We start from the raw sequence: 19330 nt of genomic DNA, 5'->3' as shown, positions 1-19330 counted from the left end.
TTGCCAAAGCCCGCCTGGTAGACGTACTCATAGACCAAGATGCTAAGTGGAACACCTTGCTGGTAGACTGTCGGCGAGATCTAGTAGTCCTCGAGCCAGCCGCCCCTCAATATCTGCCGCTTCCAAACTCTCCGTCCGGCGGCAGCCCCTTGGTCTATCCCCTTCGGGACCCCCCTGTGGGGGAACTAGGTGACGACGACCCTACACTCCCCTTTGCTCATTACCCAGCGAGCGAGGCGGGTAGCTGCCCATCAGACTGTAGCTATCCCGGGTCTAGCGCATCCGAAGAAGCGGGGGTGCGTAGTGATATGCTGCAGAAACTCAATGACAAGATAGACCAGTTAACCACTCCCTCAAGCTTTCCGCCGTTAGTAGAAGCACTTACCCTAGCCACGCATTCTCAAAGCTACCGGAAATTAAAGGCCTTCTCAGGGACTCTACCTGTGCCCACGGGAGAAGATGGGATAGATCCTTGGAAGGAACATACTATTGGAGTAATGGAAGAATGGTCTTGTACCGATGTAGTGAAACGCCAACGGATCATGGAGTGCTCGAGACCCCCGGCATCCACTTTGGTCAGCATCCACCGAGAGCAGTATCCCGACCTGACCGCTCGTATGATGATCGAGTTTCTCGTCGAGGCCTATAGCGCGACCGAGGATGATGGGGCATTGTGGGCCAAGTACTATGCCATTAACCAAAAGGAGGGAGAAGATTTGTCTGCCTATATCCACTGCGTGCAAATCTCCCTGGGTCCCCTGCTGCATCATAAATTCTTGACCGCCTCCCAGATGGACGAATACCTCCGCAAACAATACCTACGGGGGTCCAGTCCTATTCACCCTATTGCAAACATGATTCGCGATAACCTAACTCGAGGACCTCCCCCCTCGTTTATCAAACTGTTACAGCAAGTCAAAGAGCACGAAACGCATCTCCTGCTGCACTCTCCACAGAAGTCTAAAGCAGCCAGCGGCACTAAACCCAAAGGGAGTGCTGAGAAGGAGGAACCGCCGGACAAATCCGGCCCGGAGAGGTCGAAATACGCCGGTCGAACCTCGCCGCCGTACCACACCCCGAGATATGACCTGCTATAAATGCGGGAAAAAGGGGCATATCTCCTACGATTGTCGGATGGGAGAGTCAAGCCACCAGAGTCCATCGCCCAAGAAATTCACGCCCCAGGCCATGATATGCGGTGTATACGCGACCAGCCTCGAAGCCCCTGTTTCCACCCAAAGTGGCGATAACCCCGAGGAGGAGAGTAACTGCGTGGGGCCAGTAGCGCTGATCCGGGTACTAGTAGACGGTATCTACTCCTCCGCCCTGCTGGACACGGGACCTCAAGTAACCATCATATATCGCGGGTTCTATGATCGACACCTCCAGAAGCGTCCTCTGAAGTCGACAGGACATATCAAAGTAAGAGGGCTGAGCAATAACGACTACCCCATTGATGGCATAGTGACCGTGGATCTGGAGATACAACAGCTCAACACGGGGAAGTCTCATCCCATGAAGGTGGACGCCTTGGTGTGTCCAGAACCCAAAGAAACACCTAAGTATCCAATCATCCCAGGTACGAATGCGGACATTGTGCAAGCCGTCATCCGGGCCTATCTACATGAAACTAACGCACTGCCCATGTCCAGTCTACAGCTACAACTTGTCCAAGTGGATCCAGATTCCCCTCCGGCCCCCGCGGAGGACCACGGACTGCTGTTCTGCGGCCGGGCAGGGCTGACTCGGCTCTTACCGGGAGAGACGCAGAGGGTCCCCGCCTGGTGTGCATATGCTGAACGAGTAGGCGAGGAGCGGCTCTTTTCTCTAGAAAGTACGCCCGAAGAAGATGTCCGCCGAGGATATTGGCTAGTACCGGAGTTTCGGGATTGGCCGACCGCCATTCCCCGGCGAATTTATGTGATGGTACAAAATCTTTCGCCATTCCCCACGGCCATCGACGCGGGACAAGGAATAGGGAGAATTTACCCCATCAGCTCGGTGGATGAGGCCGTACAAGTAAAAGCTGACCGAGTGGAAGATCCCGGATCGCCGTTAGACTTCGACTTTGGCTTGTCCGGGCTGTCTGACACGTGGAAGGAGCGGTTGAGAGTACAGCTGGAAGAGAGACGACACGTATTCTCTACCGGGGAGATGGATGTGGGGTGTAGCCGACACGCCCAACACACCATTCGGATGACTGATACCAAGCCTTTCAGGGAACGTTCCCGTCGGCTCGCTCCTAGGGACGTAGAAGATGTACGAGCGGCCCTCTATGAGATGGAAGAAGCCGGAATGGTCACAGAATCCCGAAGCCCTTGCGCCTCGCCCATAGTGATAGTGCGAAAGAAGAATTGGACGGTGAGGTTATGTGTAGACTACAGGACCCTCAATAATCGAACCGTACCAGACCAGTACAATCTTCCTCGCGTAGAAGAAATCTTGGACGCTCTATATGGAAGCAAATGGTTCAGTGTACTGAACCTCCGGTCCGGGTACTACCAGGTGCCTATGAGTCATGAAAATCAAGAGAAAACGGCGTTCATTTGCCCATTGGGGTTCTACCAATTCACCCGTATGCCCCAAGGCATATGTGGTGCCCCCGCTACCTTCCAGCGGCTAATGGAGAAAACTTTAGGGGACCTGAACCCCCGAGAATGCCTCGTGTATTTGGATGACATCATAGTCTTCTGGAAGACCCTGGAGGAACACGATGCTCGATTCCTGAAGGTACTTGACCGATTAGCTCAAGAAGGACTCAAGCTCTCCTTAGATAAATGCCGGTTCTGCCGGACGTCGGTGACTTACGTGGGACATATAGTGTCCACTGAGGGAATCGCCACGACCCAGCCAAAATAGAAGCCGTCGTCAATTGGCCCCGACCTGACAATGTGGGGGAGTTGCGATCGTTCCTGGGGTTCTGCGGATACTATCACAGGTTCGTGGAGGGGTATTCCCGACGGGCCAAAGCCCTCAACGCCCTCCTCAAAATATATCCGGAAGACACCGGCCGGAAGGCTACGCCTGCCCGACAACCCTTCAGGGACAAATGGACGACAGAGTGTGAACAAGCCTTCAAGGACCTAAAACAGAGTTTAACCGCGGCCCCCGTGTTGGCCTATGCAAACCCCGAACAACCATATATATTACATGTGGATGCTAGCCTGAGTGGACTAGGGGCGGTGTTACATCAAAAATACCCAGAGGGACTACGGCCAGTAGCTTATATCAGCCGCAGCCTTACCGTCAGTGAACAAAACTACCCCGTGCACAAACTGGAGTTCTTGGCCCTCAAGTGGGCCATTGTCGACAAGCTCCGCGATTACTTGTACGGTGTGTCGTTCGAGGTGCGCACCGACAACAATCCACTTACCTACATTATGACCTCAGCCAAACTCGACGCGGCCGACCATCGCTGGTTGGCTGCCCTGTTCAATTACAATTTCACCTTGAAATATAAGCCCGGCCCCATGAACATTGGAGCTGAAGCCCTGTCTAGGCGACCAGGGCTGGCCACTACCCCCGATGAAGACCAATGGGAAGAAATTCCGGGACCCGGAATAAGAGCGCTATGTTGTACCGCTGCCATAGTCAATGATCAAGTGGCATTCTCCGAATTAAGGGTGGCTGACTCTCTGGGATGCGCATCCAACGCTATCCTGGAGGCTTATCGGGACCCCAGTGGCATGCACGTTACCCCCCACAAGATTATAGCCTGGAAAGATATGGTACGCTACCAAGAGCAAGACCCGGTTGCGGGGGCCATCCGCTATGCTATCCGGAAAAATCGCCCGGCCCTCCTCAGAGAGGCCCAGGGGGATGTAGGAGGTATACTAATGCGGGAAGCCGACAAGTTCGAACTACGAGACAATCTACTGTACAGAGTGGTAGAGTATCATAACCACCCGAATAGGAGACAACTAGTACTCCCCAAAAGACTACAGTACTTGGTGCTGAGGGCTCTACACGATGAACATGGTCACTTGGGGGTTGACAAGACTTTCGGCCTAGTGAGAGATCGATTTTTCTGGCCCAAAATGAGAGAAGCAGTAGAGCATCACTGTCGACGGTGTGTGCGGTGTATTCAGCGGAAGACATTGCCCACCCGGGCCGCCCCAATGGGCCACTTAAAAAGCACCAGGCCTATGGACTTCCTATGCATTGAACCGGACAGCCGCGGCAATGTGCTGGTCATCATGGATCATTACACCCGATACGCCCAGGCCTTCTCGACCAAAGATCAAAAAGCCATTACGGTAGCCAAGGTGCTCTGGGAAAAGTACTTTATGCATTACGGGCTTCCGCAGCGACTTCCTTCCGATCAAGGGTGAGACTTTGAAAGCAACTTAATAAAAGAACTGCTGAAAATCTTGCACATCGCTAAGTCCCGAACTACCCCCTACCACCCCGAAGGGGATGCATTGCCGGAAAGGTTCAATCGTACGTTGCTGGACATGCTAGGCACATTAACGGGGGTCGAAAAGACTGAATGGAGTGGACACGTGGAAACACTAGTGCATGCCTACAATTGCACACGACATGACTCCACGGGATTCTCCCCGTACTTCATGTTTGGGCGAGAAGCACGACTGCCGGTGGATATACTTTGAGAGTCTCCACTGATGGGGTGCATAATACTACTCATTTCCGATATGTACAGCGGTTGCAAGAGAATCTGCAACGGGCCTATATGCAAGCTGAGAAATCTACCGAAAAACTGAACGCCGGGAATAAACGGCGATACGATCATAAAGTTAAACACAGAGACATTAAACCAGGCGACGCAGTACTCCTCCGTAACCTGGGAGTGCCGGGAAAACATAAACTGGCTGACCAATGGAAGGAGGGAGTGTACGAGGTAGCCTCACAAATACCCGGCCTTACGGTCTACCACATTAAGGACTCGGAAGGTCGGGTGAAGATATGCCACCGAAATCATTTGCTCCCTATTCCCCGAGTGGAGGAGGGGGATTTGGAGTGGCCTGCATCCTCGCTGGTTGGGGAGGGGTCATTGGGAGACGACACGCTAGGGAACTCAACCTTTCAGGAAGATCCACAAGAGGGAACCTCTCAAAGGGGCCCTCAACAGAGCGCATCTCCCGGCGGAGCTACGGGTAAAGGGCGTGGGGAGCATTCACCCCAGGGGGTGGCTCCGGAAAAGTCGTCACTAGACCCACTGAGCCCGTGTTTTGTACCAAGTCAGGATAATTTAGAGACTGTAACCCCCTCAAGGGAAGAACTCGAAATTCAAGACCAAGATAGTCACTCTCCCCAGGGAGTGACCGAGCAACAGTTAAGGTGAAGCCAAAGGAACGGGCAACCTCCCATGACGATGGCCTATGATCAGTTTGGGGCACCCCACTATGAGGCTCAGCAGTGGGCCCGCAGCCGCGTGAAATCAGTGATTGTGATGTTTAGCGAAATGTACAATCTGATTTAGAAGAGAGAAATGTCGTGTTATGCAATTTTTCATTATATAAACGTTGTACCAGTTTAAAGGTATTGTCCAAGCGGGGACGTTGGAATCCACAGGGGGGAGTATGTAGCCAGAACCCCGTTTCTTCCCCAATTGTTGTGTGGGGTGGGTTATGTCGCACCCAGGGAACGCTCCAATAATGGAGGTTCCGCGTTAAGGGAGCCGCCATGTTTAAGGGTGGCGCCGGCGCAGACCTAGTCCGGCAAAAGGTTGCGCATGCGCAGAGCAGGTCACAAAGCCCGCGAAGGAGGAGAGCTCAGGGAGGAGGGGAGTTAGGGGACTATGGGTCCCAGCAGCCCCTGCGGTCCCCCGTGACACGGCCGAATCAATCAGGTACGAGAATAGGGAGGAAAAGGAAGTGAGGGGGCGCACGAGGAGTTAGAGCTAGCTGGCGGAGGAAGGAGAAGGAGCTCCGGTGTAGGGAGGCAGGCCGCCCCTGCCTAGACCGCAGGCCCCCAGACTCAGTTAGGCCCTGAGCCCCAGTAGAGTGCAGCGGAGCTAGGGACGGGCCATAGTTAGGTTCCGGATCCCCTTCTGTGAATACGATTGCTATCAGGACTGTTCTTTATAAGTGGGAGGCCTGGGACCAGGCCCCGCCACTAAGCCGCAGCGTGTCTGGGTGGGATCGCCCCGGACACTCACGGGTGACATCATCTACGCCCACGCCGATCCTTTGTGAAGATAGTTGCAGAACCGGGTACAGGAGTGCCCGGCAGGTAAACTCCAAGTGCACCAACGATACCATTTTCACTCCGGGACACGGTGGCTGCGCAGTCACACACTTATACATCCACTGACTCACTTAAGGGAACTTATTCCGCATGGGAACTGGACACGGGGTGGGATCACCCGGTGAAGGGAGAGGGAGACTGAGCGTTCAGCGGACGCTGGTAGTAGTGTCTCCTCTAGGGAGGGACACCTGTTATTTAATCTGTTGGTTGCTGCAAGTAAACATATATTGGTTAAGGTATATCGCTGTGTGTGTGTTCATGTATATAAGTTCCTGCGAAGACCCACTTCCCCTAGGGCGGAAGCTGTCGCAGGTGGAGGCGCTGCACCAAGTCATAAGTATTGTGAGCATCCCAGGCTCTCCGTGGCAGAGGCTTAGGCCCTGTGAGCCTACCGGTTATTATACAGCATATGGTAGTGGCCTGTGTCCGATAGGAAGCAGGGCTACATAAGATTTTTGTTGATGTTTATCTGTTGCTCAACGGTGCTATCTCAAACAAAATCTGATATCTGTGCAGTAAAGATATGGGGAAAGCAGATTATTAATCAAGAATAAGATGCAATGGGACACTCCATGTGGGCCAACCCCAAATTATAATGGTAACAGGAGGCATAAAGGGACCCCTACATTGTTCTATTTTCAGAATCCAGTGTACAAATGCTTTTTAATTTACAATTCAAGTTACTTTGGGGAAGACCTCCTTCCCAATTGTATAGCAAACATATTAAGTTAACCTCTTAAGTACAGTAAAAGAGCTTTTTTCCCCCCAATGTTCAATAAATGCAGACCTTTTATAAATGAAGGCAGGGTACTCATGTTTTTTTAGCCACTATGAGCACTGAATGTGGGGAATTCAGGCCTCCGTTATGTTACATATTCAGCAGGTGGCTAACATTCGTATTTAGCCGCCCATCTGTTTCCTGCCCCATAACCACCGGCGGCAGTGAAAACCGGCTCCCAGCAATGAGTGCCGCAACTCTAACAGCTTCTCCACTGCTCAGTTATGGCCCTCATAATATCAAGGATTTGCATTGGTACAAAGATATAAAATGTTCTATCATTCATTTAAATGGGGAATTCTCAAAACGTTAACAATACAATGTGAAAAAAAGATGCATTGCATGTCCTACTTTTTGTAACTGTTCACAGATTTCTAATGTTAACATTTTTCATTTAAAGCAGGAATCTGTGCAGCTTCTTTTACATTCCCCGATCTGTGGAGATCTGAGCCACCGAGATCCCACAGCTTTCGAGAAACCTTTACGGTTGTAAGAAAGCCAGACAAATAGGTTTTGTCTGTAGGACCTCAATATACAGTATGGCCTCTGGAGTCAGTCCCTATTGTAGCACATAATGTCGTGGGCTTCTTATTGAGCGACAAAGCGGCCAAATTGCACATTGTTCCTTTTCTCAATTTACTGGCAAGAAAACCTAGAATATCTCGGGTAACCAGAGGTCAGACAACCATGGATCAATGCCAGAGGTTCCCCAGCTCAAGTAATGTCAAAATGTTTTTATAATGTATAAGAAAAATGTAATTGTGTTGATGCACTGTAAATGTATATACATTTGTACTTATTTGTGCCTGTGTCAAGTGTAATTATACTTGCACCTATATGTGACACATATTTTAAAGCGTTTTTCACCACCCCAGACCTGGCAAATAGTATTGATAAAAGATCATGGGCGGGAAAAAAAAAAAGTTATGACAAATGAAAATCATTTATAAATCTCATTAAAAACTAAAAATCGAGAAACTTTCCCTACAAAAATTGCTTTTTTAACCTTGATACACAGTCACCTCAGTGGTTAACCACTGCACGGCAATCTAGACACATGAAGTAAAAAGATATTTGTATGCTTAAGGTGGCAAACAAATAGGAAAATGTACTGTACTTGTCCACTGGTATCCACAGACTGCTGATAATGTGTCGCGAGTGCCGTTTCATCCAGGAAAACTTCATTGCACTCCAAGCATTTTAGACTGTGCCTGCACAACTTCGATGGATCCTCATCTAAAGGCATAGCAGGAGTGATGGGCGCACTTAATGGGGCGGATATCACTGGCCCATTTATGCTCGGCTTGATCTTGGCTACAGTGTGCGCGACAACTGTCACAGAGCTTTGACGAGGAGCAGCGGGTGTGAGGGAAACATTACTTGGACTCGAAGTGATCATCTGATCTGCTGGAACTGGCTTTAGGATCAAATGCGAGCACTGCATTACAACACCCTTTTCCTTGTGTCCACGTGCGTGAGAGAGGAGACTGCATTTGTTGTAGAAAACTAAATTTTTTATACAATGGTTGCATGTTACTTCAATCCGTACACTCCTGCGGTCGTAGTGTTGCAAAAGACTCTTTTCAAGAGCAAAAGCATCCCCACATTCTAAACACTTATATCCACGGGCTGGTAAGGTAATCCCTGCATTTGCTGGAGGACTGAGGTTTGGGACATATACTGGGACTGGATTGACACTACTCAGCACTTTGTTGAAGGCTTCCACCACAGAACTCTGGGACGATGCCACTACTTGAACTCTGGTCATCTTTTTTGGAGGTGGTGTTGCTACGGTCGATATAAGCGTTTGTTTGATTTGCTGCTGAGGTTTAGTTAACACTTGGCGGAGTTCAGAAGTGGTTTGAGAACCTTGAGGCAGGAGATTAAGATTGGCAAAATGCACCGTCTTTGGCACAAGTTTAGCACTGGCAAGACTTGATGCTGGCACCACCACAGTCTGCTGTTGAATAGCATTGGCAGCTTTTATAATGGCACTGCTTGCACTTTGAACGGACGCAGCAGATATTACAGTAGCTTTCACTGTAGTATTGTTAGCAAACTTTAAATTTATTACTTGTGAGCCTGCTGTTTTTACTGCAGATACTGGTAGGAATGCAGTGGCCACAGGTTTAATGGTAACTTGTTTTGGAACAACATCTGTTGATGCCACTGAATTAGTGACAACTGTTGACTGCAACGATGCTCTTGTTGGTGAAGAAAAAACAGCAGCACAATTAGATGACAAAAGTGATGAGACGACCATAGAAGATATTTGTTCTGAAGGTTTTTTTGCGCATCCCGCTTCAAAGTCAGGCAAAACTCTTGTAACTGTCCGCTTAATTTCTCCAGATGAGGTCTTGATGGTCTTAATTCTCACTTTTGGAATAGCAGGGGTTGAACCACCAGATGACGGGGACCCTTTGCTACTAGTTTCACTCGACACGCTCCTGGGGCTATCAGGCGGTTTTACAGGGACTTTCTTTGTACCATCAATAAGATTTTGCACTGTTAGTTGAGATTCTGGAGATTTGTCACCAGTTGAAGAGTTTTCACTGAGTTCCTTTGGCACTGGAGATGATCCCTGTGAATTAGGTTGTAAATCCTTTGGATCACAAGCTGCCTTCTTAGCACTAAGAGCTGCAATTGCAGCAATGCAAGAAGAAAGTTTTGTGGAAGACTTTGCCTTGAACTGTGACATATTGCCCCCATTGGCTTCACTTTTTTCTGTGTCTAGTTTCCCATCAATTACTTTATTTTCCAGCAGCTTTTGGGAATGGTCTTTCGGTTTTTCTACTAGTTTTTGGACTTTGAATGTGTCATATACATTTAAATTGGCCGACATTGTTTCCAACTCTCGCTTATTTCCTTTGCCCATGTCCATACTGCTTGAAACGGCAATAGCAGACTTAATCAAATGTTCACCCAAAAGTGTCTTGTCTCTTTCATAAGAGTGCTGAGATAGTGATCCCGTCAAAACATTAGCGCTGAAATTTGAGCGGATGTCCTCTCTATCAGGTGGATCGTCCACTTCAATTTTCTCATCATCATCAAATTCTTCAGCACTAGAAATAGGACTGAACTGATTAAAGGCAGATTCTTTGAGTAAGGTTTCAGACACCGAAACGTTATCTTTAAGAGATTTCAATTCTTCCTTGTGGAAACGTTCAAGATTTGACGCGGTGAGAAATCCATTGTGCAAGCCATTGCCCGTTGAATGATGATGGTCCTTTTCGGATGCCTCAGAAGAATCGATGGTTCGTACATTTTTGACGATCACGCTTACACCAATATCAGAGGATGATGGAGCGTGTGCGTCATCATCTACTTGAGCATTATGCTTTATGTGACTTTCATGATCATCATGTCCGGACTCGATAGCAGCTTTAGGATCGACCATGTCAGGAATGTCAAAGGCTGCGAGGAGGTCATCAAAGTCTGGGGTCTTCATATCTCCCATGATCACGTGCCAATTTTAATTACAATTCTGTAAAACGACATAAATATGTAGTTAAAAATGAAGAAAAAAAAAAAAGCACAAAAAAAACCATAGAAATGCCAAAAGTATTCTAGAATCTCTAGTGTGGGTTTTTTCCAATGCTCATCGGTTAGTATAGTTCTAAACATTCCAAAGCAGAACACTGCACGTGTTCTATGTAATAAATACAAGTAATAAAACAGATATGAGGCTTAAGGTGACACACCCAATGGATGCTCCTTTACACACGTCCACCCAGAATCCAGTTTAACATGAAAATAGAGTGAATTAAGGCAGTTTGGGGAGCTGTGGAAGTCATGAAAGTACACTGGTGGGTACCCTGCCTTTGCTAGACTTCACAGTATAAGTATAAGAATTGTATGTGAACAATGTTACGGATAATGAGCAAAACAATCTAGATGAGTTAACGTTCACTACTATCTTCATACCTCATTGGTATCAAGTTTGTCCCTACGTATTGCAAATCGCGCTGTTCTCTGCCTGCGGGTATTGCTGCATCTAAAACCGAAATGTGTGCCCTTTCCAACTCCTGAATTCAACACTATAACCCACTAAGTGACCCCGACTTTACTAACTTGCCTTTCTCAGAGTTTCAGGCAACCAATACTTAAAGCTGCAAGAAGCATTTCATTTTCTGAACTCTCCCATTTGTTGGCTTGTGCAAAAATTTCGGTCATACTTTATTTTGATTCTTTTTTTTTTTTTTGCCTGGTGCCCTCTGCCAGTGGAACTCCCTTTAACAAAAAAAAAAATAAAAAATAAAAATTATATATATATATATATATATATATATATATATATATATATATATATATACACACACACACACACATTAATTTTGTGTTTGCTGCTCTGTATGTCAGTGTGCATTTGTGACACACCGACACTCCGCTTAGACCAGTGGTGGGCAACATGATACACATAAAGGGCCACATGTGTGACCCTTCAGCCCCTAAAAGGGCCGCACAATTGCACCCAGGCTAGTGAGGATAGGTTGCTCTGTTACCAATCGCATTGGTGTTTTTTTTTAAACAATGTATGTAAATGGTTAATATGCATAACTACCTCATCCAGCGGTTTAAATAGCTTAAAAATAAAAACTAGTGTTACTGTATCTGACATTAATGTTAAATAAAAATGTTAAAGAAATGCTATTCGGACCATAATTTAGAAAAATGCACACACATTTATGTTTGAAGAGCAGAAATAGAGAGCCTTCGTAAAACAAAGTACATTTTCTTGAAAGTAAAACTACTAGTGTGTCAATAAAAATAAATAAAAATAAAGTAATAATACTCTGGGACTGTAAATTAAAAAGTAGAGGTACTCTGTGATCAATGTGTAAAAATACTCAGGGGGTCAGACAACATCCTTTTATTCTTGCTAGTTTCATTAGCTATTCAGGTTATCTTCTAACTACTGAATACAAATGCAAAAGTGACATAAAGCAACAAAGTGCAGTTCTCAAAGTTAGATTAGAATATACAATATAGCCCTTTCAAAAAACCACAACAGCTGTTTCACATAGCATGCAAGCCCACCGTATAAAGGAAGTATTTCACAAACACAAGACCATTTTGTGGATGATCACAAAACCACAACATAAAAAAATAAATAAGGTCAGTCAACAAAAATTTAGTGCACTGATACAAGTGATCTATCTTCATAGCATAGATATGGGGTGAGCAAATAAAAGAGGTGGTGGAGTATGTTTATATGTTACACCGGATAAAACCTATTATTAGGGAAGATGTTTATGAAGGGAATGATGAAAATGTACAGACCTTGTGGACAGAAATTAGCAGTGGAGGTAAACGTACAAAGAAAATATCTTTGTAGGGATATGCTATAAACCCCCAAATATCTGTGAGATTGAGGAAGCCAAAATACTTTTGCAAATGAAGAAGGCATCAAAACTAGGTCAGGTTTGCATAATGGGTGATTTTAATTATCCAGATAGACTTGAGCAATTAAATTAGAGTACAACGAAAGGAAACAGGATTTTAGGGGTGCTATAGTTATTGAGGAACCAACCAGGAGGGGCAATACTGGATTTGGTAATATCAAACAATATAGAAGTAATAACAAATATTTAAGTCCGGAAACATTTGGGCAACAGTGATCATAACAGTCTAATTTGAAATAAATTATCAAAAACTTATATGCGTTCAACAAATACTGAACATTTTAAAAAGGCAGATTTTAATAAACTGCGAAATAATCTAAAATGAGTAAAATGGGATGACATTTTTGCAGGAAATAATGTGGCCGATAAATGGGCAGTCTTTAAAACATTGTTAGAAGAGCACACTTAGGCATGGTCCCCACTGGCTACTGCAGCACCCGCCATGGACAAGAGCCGCCCCTAAATGGGGCCGGGCCCGCTGCGAGGAGCGGCCGCTGCGCTGAGCCGGCACTTTTTCCAGGAGTCAGGAAAATTGAGATTTGACCTAGCGACAGAGCGCTAGACCACGCCCGCCGTCGGTTCAGCCAATGAGGGTGAACCTGCCGGGTAACATCATGACTGCGCCCCCGTCACTCCTCAGTCACTCCCCACTTGTAACTCACTGCAGACCGGGGAATTCGGCTGCACGTGCCGCCAGCCTCGCGTGCTGCATAGGCAGCCATAGCCTTAGTGTATACCCTCGGGTAATAAGTATAAAAGAAACAAGTCTAAACCAACGAGGCTAAAACAGGTGGGGTAGGAAATGGAAAAGAAGAGGCAGGTGTTTAGATTCTTAAAATCAGAAGGGATAGAGGCATCATATCAGAATTATAGGGAATGTAAGAAAAGTGGCAAAAGGGCAATCAAATTAGCAAAAATTGAAAATGAAAAAAAAAAAAAATTAGAAGGATCAAAAGTAAGATCAACCCTAAAAATTTATTTATGTACTTTAATAGCAAAACGATTAATAAAGAGAATATATTACCCTTTCAGTGTGAGATGGGCAGGCAAATTATTCCAGATAAGAAAAAAGCAGAGCTATTAAACAAATAATTTGCCTCTGCATTTACCAGGGAAGAATCAATTGCAAAAATAGTGGCAGAGGAGGAAACCGCAACCTATATATTAACAAACAAGTGGTTAACTGAGGAAGAAGTTCATAGGCAGCTTGAAAAAATGTAAGTAAATAAGGCACCTGGCCCGTTTGGCATACTTGGCATACATCCAAGGAGTTCTTAAGGAGCCAAGTTCAGTAATAGCCAAACCATTACATTTAATATTCAAGGACTCCATTTCCACAGGCTCAGTACCACAAGATTGAGCTAGATCACAGCCAGGGAATTACAGACGTGTAAGCCTAACAGCAATCATGGGAAAGTTACTTGAAGGTTAAGTACTGCATAATATTCAGGAATACCGAATAGATAACAAAATTAGTAATAGCATGGATTTATTAAGGTTAGGTCGTGACAAACTAAGCTTATTCGTTTCTTTGAGGAGGAAAGTAGGAATTTATACCATGGCAATGCAGTTGATGTGGTCTACTTAGATTTTACAAAGGCTTTTGATACGGTTTCACACCAGAGGTTAGTATACAAAATAAAGCAAATTGGACTTTGTAAAAATATTTGCACTTGGGATTGAAAACCGGTTGAAGGATAGACAGAGAGATGTCCTAAATGAAACATTTTCAGGCTGGGCGAAAGTTGTAAGTGTACCTCAAGGATCGGACAGTACAAATGACACCGGGTCCTCCCTTACGGTTGGAGGAAAGGAGATTTCACCAGTAACAAAAGAAAAGGGTTCTCTACAATAAAGACAGTTAACATGTGGAATGCATTACCCATGTCGACTGATGACAGATACAATAGATATCTTCAATAAAAGGTTGGACATCTTTTTAGAAAGGTAAGGTATACAGGGATATACCAAATAAGTAAACATGGGAAGGATGTTGATCCAGGGAGTAATCTGTTGGGCATTATTTGGAGTCAGGAATGAATTTATTTTCCCTGTATCAGATCATTGGATGATATTTCACTGGGGTTTTTGTTTGCGTTCCTTGGATCAAAACTGTAAATACAAATATAGGATAAGTATCTGTTGTCTAAATTTAGCATAGGTTGAACTTGCCAGACGTGTGTCTTTTTTTCAACTTCATCTATTATTGCAACCATGTAATACTCATTGTTTCAACAAGTAAAATTGAAAGGATTCTCACACAACGTATTTCAGTGCTGTTCAATTTAAAACATTTATTTTCTCCTAAGGTTCTGGGGACAAGAAAAGAAAAATGCATCAGGTCCCTGTTTTTGAACTGAACAGATGATACGCAGGATACTATCCTTTTGTTCAAAGTGTTTACCTTTACAGTATTTATGTATCGCAACTCATTAAAATTTTCTCCTACAGTACCGAATGTTTTTATGCTCACGTCTATGGCAACACAGGCACTGGTTTTTACTAGAGAAATTATTTTTCTTAAGGAAATAAGAGGAAATTAAAACATGCAATGCTGAAAACTTCTGTTTAAATTGATATTGCAATCCTGTCTAGCAAAGATCTATATTTGTAGATGTTTTATTAAATAATTCCGTAGAGTTTATCAAAATATACTGATTAGAGGGGCACCTTAAAAGCTTGTACGTTTGACAAGCATTCCCTTTATAGCAAGAGTGTCAACAACTCAAAAATAGTAAAGTATGGGGCCGATGTGGGAAGGGAAAAGGGAAGGTAAAGGAAAAGAGGGGGGGTAATGGGGGGGAATAAAAAGTCCAGGGCAAGGCGGTAAAGCGCACCCATTTCTCAGAGAAAACTACTTTTTATTTAAAGACACATATGTGCAGGTACAGGGAACGGCCATGGGCAGTAATGTCGCACCCACATATGCCAACATTTTTATGACTAGATTTGAAGAGGATTTTGTCCTCCATAATCCGGGTACGTGAGGCATGGCGTATGTGGGTGCGCTTTATCGATGACGTGTTCATGGTCTGGCAGGGTGACAATACATCACTCTCCAGTTTTGTCTCTGACATTAATTCAGCACTAACCACTATCAGGTTTACGTGTCTCTCTAGTAGGACCTCGATCAATTTTCTAGATACAACAATTACTGAGACGAGTCCTGTGTCTGTCCCACTCCCTGTGTATTTTCACCTCTACCACCGTGCTTGCAAAGATTTTTTTGTGTCTGTATTTTGCGCCGCATTACTCCAAGTTATCTTGTGCGTATATTAAATTACTTACTTTGTTGGCATATACCCGTATTCTATCTTCTCTGAGTCAGAGAGTGCTGGAACTAGAGTTATTGTTGACTACTGACACGTGCTACTGGTATGTGCTATTATATATACATTGTGGTGCAGGGTCCTCTGACCTCAAGAAAACTTTTTCAAATGAATGGAAAATAAAAAAACGTTTAAGAACAAAGCGCACGGAGATGCATGCGCGACGGCCACGGGCATGGAGGTCTAAGAAGTTAGCTCCATACAGCGCTTCTACAACAGCTAATATTAAACACGCCAAAATCAACGGAAAACTTATAAAAACGCTAAGCAACACTTGCCAATCTTGCAGGGATGGCTCCGAAAAAGCCAGCTAGTCAAAAAAAGCAAAAACTAGCAGATGTTAGAGACTACTTTATTGGAGCGGGATCAGGTAGCGCGGCGGGAGAAATGGCGCTGGGTTCAAATCCTGACACAGATACCGAGCAGGAAGGAGATGAAGAGGGGGCCTGCAACCAAGCTCTTTTGCCAGTACGAAGATGTGACTTTGAGAGATTGTATAATGATCTGAAGTCTCTCTTACAGGCGGAAATAAAAGAGGTTAAGAGAGAGGTCAGCAAACTAGGGACGCGTTCAGATGCCCTGGAGACAAAAGTAGATCAAACCATAAAGGCTGTGAAAAAAACAGAAAAGAAGTCAGGGGAGCTGCAGCGACAGATTGACGAGCTGAAGGACCGCCAGGAGGACGCGGAGAACCTGGAGAGGCGAAATAACATCCGCATTCTGGTGGTCTCTGAGGAGGTTGGGCACTGCGAGGAGTTCGTCGCCAAAATGGCTAGAGTCCCTACTCCCGGAATGTACTACAGAGGCACGAGCAATGGACCGGTGTCACAGAGCCCTCCGCTCCCGGCCGATGCAAACAGAGCAGCCACGGGACATTATCATCAGGCTGCATTTTTATACCACCAGGGATGCAGTACTACGCCAAACCAGGGCCCTAACAACAGTGGAGTTCGAGGGAAACAAGCTGATGATCTTCCAAGATCTGTCCCCGGTTACCCTCGCTAGACGCCGTAACCTGTTGCCAATCACAAAGGTCTTACGGGACCAGAACATTAGATATAAGTGGACCTTCCCGTTCGGATTGATGGTGGCGAGGAACGGGAGGCCCATTCTAATGAAGGAGCCAACGGAGGGCCCAGCGTTCCTGGCCAAGCTAGGCTTGAAGAGTGCTCCCGTGGAGGAAACTGAGAGAGAGGAGGCGCTGGAGCCAGAATGGAGTAACAGCGCAGGCACATCCAAAGCCAACGGAAGCAAGTAATGAGAGACGGACACAGAGGTCCCAATAATGCTTCAAGTTAATAAAAGTTACACGGTTTTAAAAAGTTGCCTCGCTTGTTTTGTTTGTTGCCTAGCGAGAACATGAAGATTTGGAGCCCACAAGGTCCCTGCATATGGACAGAGGGAAAAGACAGCCCCCCGACTATACCGTGGTGATACTCAACCAAACTACGAACCTGATGGCAGTTCCTGCGGAAAAAAGAGGTAAATCTTACCTTGGATCTACATTTAAGCCGTTGAAAGAAGATGGTGGACATGATGGTGCCTTCCTAGAACCAGCCTGAGACGCAGTCCCCGGAAGAGGTGAAAAGGCGGGAGGAGAGCGCGCGCTCCAGCCTCCTCGCAGCAGAAGCAGCTCCAAAATAGCGGCCACCGGAAGCCGGATGTCGTCACCACCGCGAGACGAGAGAGGGGGCGCCATCTTGGAGGAGGCAGATCCAGGCACCAGCACACAGGGACACATCAGGAAGCGACGAGAGAGAGAGAGAGCGGAAGGCCCCCTGCAGGTGGCTGGATATACGCCGGATGCGGAGACAACTATGGAGACTGGCGCGGAAAGGGACAGAGGGGGGTGTGTGAGGGGTAGAGAGGTGGCGTAAGTAGGCTAGAAGAAAGGCAAGATGGATCAGAGGAGTAGGAAGAAGGGGAAAAGAGGGAGAATTGCTACGGCAGCAGGAGAGAGGAGGAAGAAGTTAGGAGAGGTCTGCGAAAGCTAGAGGGCGGGGGGGAGGAAGATAGAGGGTGGGGGGAAGAAGCTAGAGGGCGGGAGGGAGCCAACCAAGGGGCCGTAGTTTTAGTGAAAGGAATGAAAGAAGGAGGAAATGAGCGAGAAGGGATCAGTCTAAGTAGTAGACGCTAGAGGGCAGTCGCGGAGGCAGTTAAAGGAGAGGGGCCCCTATAAGACGATGGGGACGTGTACCTCAGGCCTAGGGGATAGGGGGAGACGAAGAAGGAAGGGACCGGAGACACATCACGCAGGGAGATAAGGGAATAGACGGTCTAGCAGTAGTCTGGAAGGGGAGATCCTCTGAAATAATAGACCCACGGAAGCAAACAGTTTCCAGAGGGTTAACGCAGGCAAGTTGCGGCAACTTAAAGTTAAAGAGTAGTTACTACAGTTATAGGGGTGTAGAGAGCGCGCGGATATGGGGTTCGGGAGGAGACTCATACCCCGGAGTTGGCATGGGTCTCGATCGGGGCCACGGGTGGAGGGACCCCCGGGACTCTGATAAAGTCCTCTGGGGGACAAGGGAGGGAGGTGGTCGGGGGACCACGGGAGTTGTCACCCCAAAGGCGCTGGACTTGGCTACAGGACGGGGAAGCCCTGTAGTCGACGACAAGTTATTACTGTTCTGTAATTATTTGTATTCATGTTTGGTTTTCCCCTCTGACTTCCCTCTCGGTTTTTCCTTATGTGTCTGGCCCAGTCCTACCCCACCCCATACCCCCCCTTCCAGGGAGAGCGAGCTAAGCGACAGAGAAGATGGAGAAGACGGAGGTTGGAACAGGAGACCGCCAGAAAAAGGCAAAACAGTTGGAGAAAACAACATTAAAGGCAGGGCAATAAAGCAAGATGAATAACGAGATGTCAAAGGCTTCAACAGCCCAGCTAAACATAAGTTGGCCTTTAAAGATTACAAACGCCATCACACAGATATTCTCGTTCTCCAAGAAACTCACTTCTCCACAGGCAGTTTCCCAAAATTCTTAGATAAAGATTTCAAATCAGTGTACTTAGCCCCAGCGACAGAAAAGAAGAGAGGGGTAGCTATAGCAATACACAACAGACTAGCATTCCAGGTAGAAAAGACACTGACAGACAAGGAGGGACGGTTCCTCATTCTGGTAGGGTCTATACAGGGCCAGCCCCTCACACTAGCGTCTATATACGCTCCATGCGAGATGAAACTGAGTTTTTTTCCATGTTCTTCCGGAAGGTACACAGAGAAGCGAGGGGAAACATAATTGTAGCTGGAGACCTTAACAGAACGCTAAATCCCAACATGGATAGGCGTACAGCATCTAACCTCCCCTTCAGACAGGATGTACTAAACATCACCCAGGGACTACGAGACTGTCAACTAGTGGATATCTGGAGAGAGCAACATCAAAAGGTTAAGGACTTCACATTTTTCTCCCACCCCAACAACCGATACAGCCGGATAGATTACTTCCTTGTATCCAATAGACTGGTTCCAGTGGTCTCCCATACGGGGATACACGACATTTCGTGGTCAGACCACGCACCAATAGAGCTGTGGTGCAGACTAAATTTACTGGATAGACCGGGAGCAAACTGGAGACTAAACGAGCTGTTACTAAACATCCCAGCCATT

The 19330-nt window shown here is 46.4% G+C and overlaps 1 protein-coding gene across 9 annotated transcripts in view; it reads right to left on the bottom strand.

Moving 5' to 3' along the window:
• ZNF532 (zinc finger protein 532) overlaps window positions 1-19330 on the bottom strand; it is a 124074-nt gene that overhangs the window by 42318 nt on the left and 62426 nt on the right. For all 9 annotated transcript variants that reach the window (XR_012799280.1, XM_075587286.1, XM_075587303.1 and 6 more), the window contains one exon: window positions 8103-10469. Coding sequence is in view for 8 of the 9 variants with exons in the window: in XM_075587286.1 (XP_075443401.1) it covers window positions 8103-10442 (2340 nt within the window). In the remaining variant the exon portion in view is untranslated. The remainder of the gene's footprint in view (window positions 1-8102; window positions 10470-19330) is intronic.

Source organism: Ascaphus truei, chromosome 1 (genome assembly GCF_040206685.1).
Source record: "Ascaphus truei isolate aAscTru1 chromosome 1, aAscTru1.hap1, whole genome shotgun sequence".
NCBI classification, from domain to species: Eukaryota; Metazoa; Chordata; class Amphibia; order Anura; family Ascaphidae; genus Ascaphus; species Ascaphus truei.
This window is presented reverse-complemented; position numbering and strand designations above follow the sequence as displayed.